The 12,879-nt window shown below is 40.8% G+C and overlaps 1 protein-coding gene across 8 annotated transcripts in view; it reads left to right on the top strand.

The window, feature by feature from the left end:
* LOC124133063 (plexin A3-like) overlaps positions 1-12,879 on the top strand; it is a 223,721-nt gene that overhangs the window by 192,221 nt on the left and 18,621 nt on the right. For all 8 annotated transcript variants that reach the window (XM_048401776.1, XM_048401775.1, XM_048401774.1 and 5 more), the window contains 11 exons: positions 1,405-1,556; positions 3,069-3,174; positions 3,430-3,566; positions 4,371-4,544; positions 5,880-5,991; positions 6,694-6,966; positions 7,738-7,914; positions 9,086-9,326; positions 10,115-10,257; positions 10,450-10,580; positions 12,146-12,205. In XM_048401776.1, coding sequence (XP_048257733.1) covers positions 1,405-1,556; positions 3,069-3,174; positions 3,430-3,566; positions 4,371-4,544; positions 5,880-5,991; positions 6,694-6,966; positions 7,738-7,914; positions 9,086-9,326; positions 10,115-10,257; positions 10,450-10,580; positions 12,146-12,205 — 1,706 coding nt within the window. The remainder of the gene's footprint in view (positions 1-1,404; positions 1,557-3,068; positions 3,175-3,429; positions 3,567-4,370; positions 4,545-5,879; positions 5,992-6,693; positions 6,967-7,737; positions 7,915-9,085; positions 9,327-10,114; positions 10,258-10,449; positions 10,581-12,145; positions 12,206-12,879) is intronic.

Here is a 12,879-nt window from a genome sequence, read left to right on the forward strand (position 1 = left end):
AAACCATTAATTCTAGGACAGATCTGAGCTTTTGTCTTTGAACATGCATCTATAGGAGATTGGCTCCCCATATAGTGACACAGTCTGGAAAATCTCACTGCACTGACATCAATAGGATTTCTGTCTGCTGTCTCCCAACAATATTCATTAATGTCCTTTGAAACTGTGCACAAGAAATAAATTGAGATTAAAAGGCATGCAAATATCTCTCCAGGGTTATCAGGGTAGTTGGAATTTTCTTTTCAATTTATCATTTTGCATGTTGGTGTATGAATAATGAAATATGCTTGATAGTCGCAGCATGAAGTAGACGGTGCATGTGGTGGTCCGACTTGTTGCTATTAAAGAGGCGGTTCCATTTAAAAGGGTTACTTGTACAAGACATGTTCGCAGACAGGGATCTGTTTGGGGGAATCTGGGGTGTTTCAAGTCTGCTGTTGCTTCCTCCTTGCGGGCTGGGGTAACAAGTAGCGCTCAACTGTTTGCGGATGTTGTCGTCTTTCAGAGTGTCTGGTTACAGTGTAGTACACTGGTTCGAGTGTTTGCTTGTCTGTTTGAAGATTGGGTTTGATTCTCCAGACAGGTTTAGTATGTGATGCCTTTTCTTGGTGTTCCTCACTTTGATATTACTGGATATTGAGATGACAGAGTCCCTTATTCTGTCTGTAGGGGATCGGTATGTGATGTATCAAGAGTGCCTTTTTCATACCCGGTTAATACATACTGGTTTGTGTGAATCCTAATTCAATCACTCACTCTTCCTCACTCACTCACTCACTCACTCACTCACTCACTCACTCACTCACTCACTCACTCACTCACTCACTCACTCACTCACTCACTCACTCACTCACTCACTCACTCAACCACCCACTTATACACCAGCTATGTGATGGTGGTCTGTATATAATCCAGTGACCGATAATTTGAGCATCGATATACTCAATTGGGATACAATGACATACATCAACAAAGTCAGCAAGCCTGACCACCCGATTCCTTTAGTTACTTCTCACGACAAGCATGGGTTGCTGAATACCTATTTTAACCCGGCTCTTTACGGGTCCACGACTCGCTCGTTCTTCCTTTCTCACTTACTCTTCTTCATTCAATCACTCTCTTCCTTCCTCACTCTTCCTCATTGAGATGCCAGGAATGACGAGATACCCTGTACATGTAAGACCTAAGCTGACTGTGTGTCATCTTACCCCTTCATCATCAATTATCACTCATGCTATCAACCTCTGGTTTGCCTGACCAGGATGACTGACACCCCTCATGAAATAGCTGGAACATTGCACATTTCACTCACTAACTTGTAACTGAGCTACAGCCTCAGTGACCTGGATGAGTTGTAACAAATTTAAATGGAGGAAATAAAGAATGGATGAATGTGTTTTTCAGGTATTCCCATTATCGGGGCCCATCCAAGGAGGAACCAATGTTACAATCGAGGGCAGCAACCTTGGCTCCACATTTGAAGACATTGAGAATTCTGTTTTCATCGCAAGTGTCAAATGTATGCCATACCGGCATCTCTATTCTCCATCGAAGAGGTAAGAAAAAGACACGCATTCAAATCTTTGCAGATTACAAAAAGCACATTTAAAATGAAGTGCCTTATCAGTTTGTCAAATTGTATATTGACCAGATGGATTGAAGAGTATTTTTCTCGGAATAATAAATTACATCTGTCATGAAAATGAGAGACAATATTTCAGCATTCGTTTAAGCAGAATTCTGCGATTCTTCATGTGTCATATTGTGATCAATGTCTTTGTATGCAAGAGGCAGGATATCAATTTGATATCATTAAAGAAAATGTTGCAATATTTTGAGGAACAGTTCGTCCAAAAAAAGATCCAAATGATTATTTCCGAAACAGCTTTTGTGTATCTGCCAAACATGTAATTTTTCCATTGGTTTGACAGTGAAATTGCCTTGCACTGCCCTTGTAGTGTTCAAATGATGTGCTTGTCATTTAAGGAATACGTTATTTTCTCTGAGTACGACTGTGTAGTGTTACAGGTTGTGTTTAACAGAGGCATGTTGTTCAGTTAGTTATAAATCTATTGTGGACCTGGGCTGGGACGGGTAACTCTGGTCCTCATGTTGGGTGGGTACGGAGTAGGACCTGGGTACCCACAGGACTACCCGGACCCGTGGTTAGTCACATAATATATTGTTTAATGACAAACATTATCTGGAACTCTATGTTTAAACTACAAGTCACTAATGTTCGCAGTTCTTTCTACTACTACACCCATTCCTTCTGACTTTTATATGTTTGAATAAAAATAAAACATCACTCAACTTCAGTGTATGCATGACCAGAACGTTTTATACATGTATCTAAATACATCTTGTCCAAGGTTACGGTCAAACTTTTCCCAATCGGACAGTTTGTACCTATCTCTTGAAACCTACAGCGGGTACCCGGGTGGGGTCGGGTAATAGTGGGGTGGGTACCTGGGTTGTAAATTTAACACGTCCCAGCCCTAGATTGGACACATTTGTATGATCTGTACAAACAAACGTTGGTGGGGTAGCCTTGCAGTTTAAGCGTTCATTTGGCATGCATGAAGGTTCAGTTCCCAAATTTGTACAATGTGTGAAGCCCATTTGTAATATCCCCTGTCATGATTTTGCTGGAATATTGCTGAAACTGGCGTAAACACCACTAGCAATATATGTAACCAACCATGACATAAGGGACCTTATGGGTGAAAAATCACATTTTTGACTTTCCATTACTTTTTAAAACTACAGTATCTTCGGAACATGAAGATACAATTCGGAAGCTTCAGTTCTTATTTATTACAGAGATACATGACATCAAACATTTGAACTCATTTTCCAACTTATGACTGTTTTTAGATATAATGTCTGATGAATTGAAAGTAGACATGTATGCTGAAAGGTTTTTAAATAATGTTTTTATTACATTACGAACTGACGAAATTTTGCTAAAAGCAGCGTAAAACCATACTCACTTAAATATACTAGGTATTTAGAATGTTGTATTTATGAAAACAGTGTTTATACATTTTATGGCTTTGTTGTTACAGAATCGTGTGTCGTGCTGATTGGAGAGGTCAGGTTGCTGAGGGATACGTGACTGTGAAGATCGGTGCTGCAGAGGCCCAGTACCGTGAAGCCACATTTCATTATCAGGTACAGACTAAGTCCTACATAGACACTCTGATGGGGTCCATCCTCGATTATGAAGGGTCTTGTATTGCCATACTAAATACCCTGGACCAATTCGCCATGACATCACTGCTCATGAGTGTAAACCTATTGGATGACCAATTTTTGCAACTAACTTTTATCAATTAATATGGGGAGCACATGGTTACAATGGCTTGTGAGAATGTATTATTATTATTATGATGATGATGATGATGATGATGATGATGATGATGACAGAGTCCCCACCTGGAGTCCATCTATCCTGTGAACGGTCCCAAGGCTGGAGGGTCTCGCATCACCATATCAGGGCGTAACCTGAACACTGGAGGGCATATTGAGGCCAGCTTCGGAGATGCCCCTTGTCTTGTGGAGAGGTAAGCATCAGAAGACTTTAGCTAAACATACTATTTAGTGATTTTGTTCAATGATTAGCTCTTATTTAATATTCAACCCCGTAGGTAATCTTCAACAGAATAGGTTCCCATGGTTATAGGAGCCACTGGCGAGGATTGGATGGTGACAGTGTTGACTGATTGTGTGTTATTGTACCCAGTCACAAACTGCTGCTCATGCTGTCAACCATTGGTTTCCCCAGCCAAGATGCTCTGGTTGCAGGGATATAACTAGGAAATTGCTCAAGCTCCCTTCCAATTGCGTAAAGGGGAGGTCAGGTAGCCTAGTGGTTAAAGCCTTTGCTCATCACACTGAAGACCCGGGTTCGATTCCCGACATGGGTACATTTGCAGTGTCCCCCGCCATGATATTGCTGGAATATTGCTAAAAGTGGCGTACACATTAAGCTGACATGCTGTGATGTAACTGAAATACTATTCAAAGTGGCATCAAACCAAACTCACTCACTCTAGGCCACTGCATGCTGCTAACAAATTCCTAGAACACCAATTCTTTCGTTTTATCATACTTTAATCTGTCATGCAAAGAAGTTACAGAACACCCAATTCTATCATATTACTATAGTAATATGCTGTAGTAATATGCCATGACAAATTACATACAGTAACATGAAGGAATCAGATTTTCCTCAACTTCTTTGGAGTAGTATACAAATGTCTTATGTCTTATTTTGATTCCTGGGACAGCTGTGAATCTGCTGATGCAGTCTGAAATCCTGTGTTATCCTCATCTTCCTGACATATCTGATGATGTTGTTGTTGCAGCTCCAGTGTGTCGGAGAGCTCCCTGGTGTGTGTGACCACTGGGGTGTGGGATGCCACGCCCAGGTCCCCCATCAAGCTGTTCTATGATGGAAGAGAGTTTCCTCTCAGTCGAGACTTCTTCTACCGAGAAAACCCAATGATTGAGAAAATATCCCCCCTCAAGAGCATTGCCAGGTATGATAACTTGAACAGACGAGGATTTAATGATACACCTAGACTGACACTAGTCTCTGAAAATATGTAGTCTTAATAGAAACTAACAACTTCCTTCAAATTGAAAAGGAACCTCAGTGAGATTGGAGATCTGAGGAAATCTAGACTTGCTTCATTTAGAGCTATAGTGTTACAGTAAGGTATGGGCGGAAGGGGAAATAATATGGTTCAGGTACTGTGAGACAGGCTAGGATACACCTAGTTGCATGATGTTTAAATGCATAATGTGAAAGTAAGGTTAAGATATACTTGGTATTGATGAGGATGGCAACACACTATTAAGAAAGGAATTATACAATAGGCAACCCAACCTTGTGTCCACTTGTCTTGATAGTTTCTCTTACTGTAAGAAACATAAATATCTGACACACCTCAGCAAGTCATACTTTGGCAAGTTTAGAATTCTTCAGTTACAGAGACTAGAATCATTTCGGAGACTGTATGTTAGTCTAGTTTCTTGATGGCTTCACAAGTTTTTGTACAGTTGAGCTTTGTTAGATTTGCATTCTGGTACCGTATTCGATGTAATAAGTGCCCACGGCGATATTTGCTAATATATTGGCTAGTTAGCAATCCCAATTAGCACCCCTTCCAATTGATCAATGTACACAATACTTATTTATTCGTCTATAATACGCAGTCATGTGTTATATGCACCCTAAATTATGGGCAGTTAAATTCTGAAAAAAAATATCTGTCCTATATAAACATTTCAGGCTGTCAGCATAAACCACGAAATTTATGATCTTTCAACTGTTTTTTTCTTCACCAAAATAATATTCTAATAAGAGCCACCTAGTTAAAATTTTGAGAGTGCCCTGGGCGCTTATTACGTCAATTACAGTAATTTATTTCCAAAGTGGAATTTCAGTAATTCTGACAATTTGATTACTTTGTTATGGTGTCTGCCTTTTAAAAACAGAGATATGTTGAGTCGCATGAGTTCCATGCTAATGTCGGGAATGTAGGATTTGAATGTTCAGAGAAACAGGACTCCTGTGTATTGACAAATTTATAAAGGTTTGGTTGAGGCGTGTTATGTCTCTGACAGAAGATATGTCCTGGTTCTCAGGTTTCAAAGCCTGGTAAAAACATTGTCCCTAACATGAAAGTATTTTATTTCTGCTTCAAAAACGATTCTGACACAGAATAGCATGGGGGTTTTCTCTTTAAAAAAAACTACCATCTTTCCTGCTCTAATGTTTTTAAAGAGAGAAGCTGTTGTTTCTATCATTGATGTACCATTAAACTGACTCTGAAGCTCGTCATGATGGTATTACCCTTCTTGTGTTTCAGTGGTGGGCGATACTTGACCGTCCTTGGACGCCATTTCCGCTACATCCAGAAGCCTCAGATGTTTGCCTACATCCCCACTGAGAATGGAGAGTACTTCCCCACCAAGAACACTGTGAGTGTCTGCAAGCGGGAACATTATTGATGAATAATAATAATAACTATAGGTCCATTTGTAACGTTCCCCTCCCTTTCCTGCTACATTATTATTGCCCTGGTCAATAGATCAGTGTGCACTCAAATTCCATTCTGAGGCCCTAATTCTGAGCTCCTTTATGGGGCCCTAGAATGTTTGCAGACACATTACCATCTCATTCTGCCGGGTACCCAGTTACTGCTGGGAGAACAAAGGCTTATTTTGAAGAAGGTCTCTTGCCTTGGGAAACACCACGTGCAACCTGTGTTTCAGTATGGGGCATGACTGAAGGCCTAGAAACTCCAGGCAGAGGAACAATCTTATTTCTGTCTTGTTATGGTGGTTTGTCAGCACCATACCCTGATCATGGGTTTAACCAAAGGGGTAAACGTGTAAGACCTGCAAGACCTGCATCACTTAGGGCTGTCCTCCCACATCAAGCTGACACACCTTGATTGAAGTGAAATACTGTTCAAATCAGCTTAATCCCAACTCATTCACTCATTCACTCATTCATCCATTCATCCATTCACCCATTCACTATTTCCCTCTTTCCCTCTTTCCCTCTTAAATTATAATCAACCATTCACTTAATCTCCGGTTTCCTTGAAATCTTTCTGCATTTTATCAAGTGTTCCAACACTATTGCACACATAAATAAACTTGATTGTCTTTTTCCAGGACTGTTTCATCCATCATGGGTCACTGATGAAGTGCCCGACCCCATCCCTGCCCCGTCTTGTGCGGAACCAGGTGCGCCTGAAGCGTGACGCACAGCAAAAAGCACCCCTGGTAGTGGAACTTGGCTTCATCATGGATGGCGTACTGAGTGTCCGCAACCTGTCAGGCTCTGGCATTGACACCCAGTTGGAATATTACCAAGACCCTCAAGTCTACAATTTCACGGAGAAAGACAGGACGAAGATCTTCAAGGGGGAGATGCTGATCATTGAGGTATGTCAAACACTTGTTCTTTACAAAAGTGTTGTTTTTTTGTCCAGTTACCATAGCAACCATGTATTCATGTCAGTCACTGGGTGACCCAACACCACAATTTGCTGTGCAGAGTTAACCGTACCAGAATCCTATGGTCGTGGGGCGGTCGGTTAGCCTAGTGGTTGAAGCGTTCACTCATCACGCCTAAGACCCTGGTTCGATTCCCGACATGGGTACAATGTGTGAAGCCTATTTCTGGTATCCCCAGCCGTGATATTTCTGGAATATTGCTAAAAGCGGCATTAAACCATACTCACTCACTCACTCCTGTGTCGTATGAGTTTGAATCCCAATTTCAAACTGATTGTATCTGGTTTGTCTGCACCATACCATGCTTGTAGTTTCACTTATGTTGAAAGTTGACTGCATCACTTCGGGGGTTCCTCTACATGTAGCCGATACACTATAATATTACTTAAATACCTTATAAAGTAATGTTGAGCCAAATTTTGTATAAACTTCAAGACTTTGCTAGGAGTTATGGCACTTTTTTTGTTACACCTTATTATAAATGTAGCCAAAGTTACATTTCTCTTACATTGCTGTCTTCTCAAAGAGATGTTTTAAATGTAGGTTACTAGATTAATGAGCATTTTGCATATCTATGTCTTAAGATTCCATATTCCTGTTACCATAGTGATGAAGAAAAAAGAATCTGAATATGCTGATTCAGAAAGGAAAATAATACACTGTTACATGCTGTAATGAAGGTGGCACTTTTCATTCCAGGGCCACCATCTGACATTGGCAGCCGATAAGTATGATGTCGTGGTTCTGATTGGCCAGCAGCTGTGTAATGTCACCACCCTGTCATCCAACCAGATTGTGTGTGCCCCGCCCCCTAAACAACCCCCAGGGATCAACGGGGATGGGAAAGAAGATGGCAGGGAATACCCCGATGTCTATGTGAGTAGCAGATGACCTATAAAGTAACGTAATGTCTGGGTTAGAATTGGCCCTCTGGGCCCCGTTCCACAAGGCATTCTTAGCGCTAGGGTGATCGTTACTCCCATACTTTAACATATGACAGTCGTAGCACTAAGTTGCTTAGTGCAAAAGGGCCCAGTGACCTAGGCTGGTCGTATGAATCAACCAACTGGAACGGGTGGTCAGGCTTCGTGATTTTGTTGATTGTGTGTCTGATGGCATGGATCGTTGCTCACAATATCGATCACTGGATTATCTAGTCCAGACTCGATTATTTACAGACCATCGTCATACAGCTGAAATAGTGCTGAGTGGGGTGTTAGACAACAAAGTCAGGTTTATGGGATAGCTACTGTTATCAAGTCCCATGGGACACTTGATAAGCCAGGACTGTTACTCATGTTACATATACAGTGTCAGAAGCATCCTTTCCTCCTGAGATGAGGCTAGCGCTGAGTATGGATTTTGCTAATTGCTGTCAATTAGACCTTGTTTCTTTGTCCAATAATCTATAAGTTGATGAGAGTCATGTTGTAATTCTCACGATGTGTTGTTCAGATAGGTCTATATTGTGACATGGCCATGACATCGGCTGATGTTACTTGGTTCTTGGTTAATCAGAACCTGTTCATGCCATGACAAATCCATAGTATAGTGTAGTAAACCCTTGAAGATCCGGGTTCGAATAGGTCTTCACATGATTGCTGCAAAAAGCGACTATTCTTGTCGTAAGAGACGATTAGCAAGATCGGGTGGTCTGGCTCGCAGATTTGGTTGATGCATGTCATTGTATTGCAATTGGGTGGATGGATTCATGATGTCAGTCATCAGGCTTGTCTCCTGCACCAAGCTGACACGCTGTCTTAACACAGAGACTATGTTCAAAATGGCCTTATTGACCTGATTATGTTTCTAGGTTTGTCAGCACCATCGTGAGTTTCACTGAAGTGGTAAACGTCTGAGACCTGCATCACTTCAGGTTTTCCTGCCACATTAAGCTGACATGCTGCGATATAACTGGAATACTGTTAAAAGCGGCGTTAAACCCAACACTCTCTCACTCTCTCTCTCACTCACTCACTCACTCACTCACTCACTCACTCACTCACTCACTCACTCTCTCTCTCTCTAACCTTTATTTTGTTTCCAGGTGAAGGTCAATAACCTGAGTTTCCATGTGGGCCGTGTGAGGTATGATGTTCCAGAGCAGTACAGCTTCCCGAAGGAGGCCATTGCGGGCATCGCGGCCAGTGGTGGGTTCCTTCTCCTCATCATCATCCTCATCCTCATCATCTACAGACGACAGAGCACCAAGGCCGAGCGCATCTACCGCAAACTGCAGATACAGCTTGATAACCTTGAGAGTAACGTTCGTAATGAGTGCAAACAAGGTAGGTTGCCCCCTGGATGTTGTCAGAGTGTCGTAATATATGACCCACCAGGAGAAAAGGGACCTTATGGGTGCTAGGAAACATTTGTGCAACGACGTCATAAAGACTTTTGATGTCAAGTTACTTCAGTGAAGATCGCCATGTGTTCCGTTACCATGTATTTTTGTTTCGTAGATACTGCAGTTTTAAAATATAATGAAAAGTCAAAACATGTTTTTCCACCAATTAGGTCCCTTATCTCATTGTTGGTCAATATTCATATACAAATGTATGGGAATGTTCAATAAATAGTTCAAAAATGGCAAAATAATTAACAATTCTGAGGTAATGGCTTTCAGCATTTGGTAAGAGAAGCAAACAAATAAATAACTATATTTTCCTTATTGCAAAAGTAAATTGTATTTTCGGCAGCCTTAGAAAGTATTTCAAGTTATCTGTATTTTAATATAGCTAAAGGCTGATATTATATTATTATATTATATTATTATATGCCCTACCACTATTACATCATAGCCATCAATTCCTGTTTTGGTTGTCAATAACGCAAGAAAATCTTTGAAATTTTCAACAGATGTCCTCTTCACTGCCAACAAATCTGTTAGTTGTGAGGATAACACTATTATATTATATATCTGTAATTGATGAAGATTTTCCCATGACCATGAAGTTGCATTGTGTTTAACAATGCAGCATGTATTTTTATGGAGTTAATAATAAGATTTTATTGAATATACATGCTTATCATTCATTCAACATAAAGACTGATGGTGATACTCTTCCGGTTTCAGCTTTTGCTGAGCTGCAGACTGACATGACAGATTTGACAGGTGACATCATAGCAAGCGGTATACCATTTTGGGACTATCACACCTACACGTTCAAGGTGCTGTTTCCAGGGATGTCTGACCATGTGATCCTTCATCCACCCCTGGTACGTCATCCTCATCCTGCTTCATCATCAGAATCTGTCCATCACTGACGTAACAGGAATTGATAATTAGTGGTAACATAAAGTGCTGTATTGAACATTGAATCTTGTTTCTGGATAGAGCGTTTTCTGCCTAAACCGTGGTTCGATGATAAAGTGGATGGGAGTGTTTAAATATATGGATTATGTTTTCAGCAAAAGAATGGCCGTATCAAGTTCTCGGATCAAGGCCTGGTGTTGTTCCAGCAGCTGCTCAGCAAGAAAGTTTTCCTGTTGACCTTCATCCGGACGATGGAGGACCAGAGAGGCTTCTCCATCAGAGACAAGTAGGCACTCTATGTGACTATATGAGTAGACTGTACAAGCCTGTCATTATATTGTCTACATGTTATGATTGGAATACAGCAGTGACATCTGACATCCTGTGTCATTTCATTGACGTTTTATGACGTTGGTCTCCATCAGATGATGATGATCATCATCATCATCATCATCATCTGATGGAAACCAACAGTCATAAAATGACTCATCATCCTAATTTGTTATATTATTATCATCATCATCATCATTATTATTATCATAATTATCATTACTATTATTATTATATCTGAAATCAGATAAGGAAGGATGTTGTAAACTGTAGTAACATTGTTTAGTGACTTCAATGTGAAAATGAAGCCCATGGATGAAAGAAGAATCATTTAGCTGACCCTACTAGACGCAAACATATTTGACATTTTGGGCCCCGCTGTTCTAAGCGCCCAAGAGGATTGTCATGCAATAAGTCATGTTCTCAATCAGTGCCTCCCCAAGCCACACAGTGCCCACCTAATCTGATTGAGACAGACGCTGTAGACAAAATGCCACTCTCTTTAACGCATTTTAGAGTCGAGAGATCATCATTATATTGTCTACATGTTGTGATAGAAGTAGTGGAGTGATAAGGGCTGACATCTGACATCCTTTGGCAATTCGTTGGCTTTTTATATAAGCTGTTTGATGTATAAAACCACAATGCATTGTCTTTGGGACCATTTGAAATATATCAATGTATTTAAAGCTCAAGACTTGGTATTAATGATTTCACTTGGGGGTCATTGTCGCAAATGGTATTTCGAATGAACAGAGTGGAGTTTGTTCAGTCTCTCTGTAGTATTCATTTAGTCCTTAATGTAATGAATACTGTACTGCTTAAGTCTATAGTTGAATTTCAGTACTGTTAAAATTTATACCATCTTCCCGAGGCAAGAGAGTTAACTGACTATAAAAGTCCAGTTTCCACCCTTGCCAAACTAAGCTCGTATTGTGGAGTTACATTTTGGCTGGAGTCTATGCATAGTCCAATCGAAATCACGCACCAAAATCGAAATCCGGTTCGTAAACTGATATGCAGATTTCGGTCGATTGCAGGATTTGCAAAGCATGTGCACCGCCAACTCGTCGGCAGATATTTTCCAAATCTTTTCAAGTTTTTAATTAAGGTGCTGGCGTGATTTGATGCATTGTACGATGTAAGACCCGTTTTATCACAATATAAATCTTGATTATCAATCAGATTGTCCTGACTGGGTGCCACCATTTTGTGTGAAACAAACAGAAGTGATACGAGAGGTGGAATCTGATTGGTCCATAGGAGAGGCTAAGAAGGGACATAATTGGTAATAGCCACTGATGGCGCTACAATCGAGCCCAGTAATTCCAGCCTAGTTCGGCAAGGGTGGAACCTGGACTTTTAAAGTCAGTTAACTCTCTTGCCTCGGGAAGATGAGCTTATACTGGCAGATCCAAAATTGGGGTGCATGAGATGCTGATTGACGTACCCCATACATTTCAGTCATTGTGCTTTTGTTTTGTGGTCGACAGTAATTGAAGATATCCTTTTTCCCCTCAGAGTCAATGTGGCGTCCCTCCTGATGATTATCTACCAGGGCAATATGGAGTATGCAACAGAGTAAGTACTGAAACCAGAACAGAGGAAGCAAAATATTTCCGATGCAAAGAAGGCCTAAAATGGAGATTTGTGAGACACACCCTGCCTCCATGGTGTAGTGGATAGTGGACCCATGAAGATCCTGGGTAGAATAGGTCTTCAGCAACTATGCTTGTCGTAAAACGGGATCGGGTGGTCAGGCTCGCTGACTTGGTTGATGCATGTCATCGTATCCCAACTGCGCCTATTGATGCTCATGATATCAATCATTGGTCTGGTCCAGACTCGATTATTTACAGACCGCCGTGATATAGCTGGAATATTGCTGAGTGTGGCGTTAAACAACAAACAAAGCAAATAAACAAAGTGGATAGCGTTCTGCAAAGAGAAGAGGTCGGTTGTTCAATATCCTGGCCACATCATACCAAAAGATTATACTTGTTGTTACCTTGCCTGGTGCTTGGCATTAAGGGGATATGTGATATCATGAATGAAGCATGAAGAAACCATTGTACCTAAACTTTTAAAAAAGGAATACAGAAGGGGATAAATTTTTTTACATTGAAAGGTCTAAATACTAATACTATCTTGATTGGGTCTTGATAGTCTTAGATATTGGCTTGATATGGCTTGATCCATGGCCTGTGTTGCCTTCTGTATGTTGACCGTGTTAATCCACGTTTGTTCCAAGACAA

Source organism: Haliotis rufescens, unplaced genomic scaffold, assembly GCF_023055435.1.
Source record: "Haliotis rufescens isolate VD_foot unplaced genomic scaffold, xgHalRufe1.0.p SCAF_23, whole genome shotgun sequence".
Classification (NCBI taxonomy): Eukaryota; Metazoa; Mollusca; class Gastropoda; order Lepetellida; family Haliotidae; genus Haliotis; species Haliotis rufescens.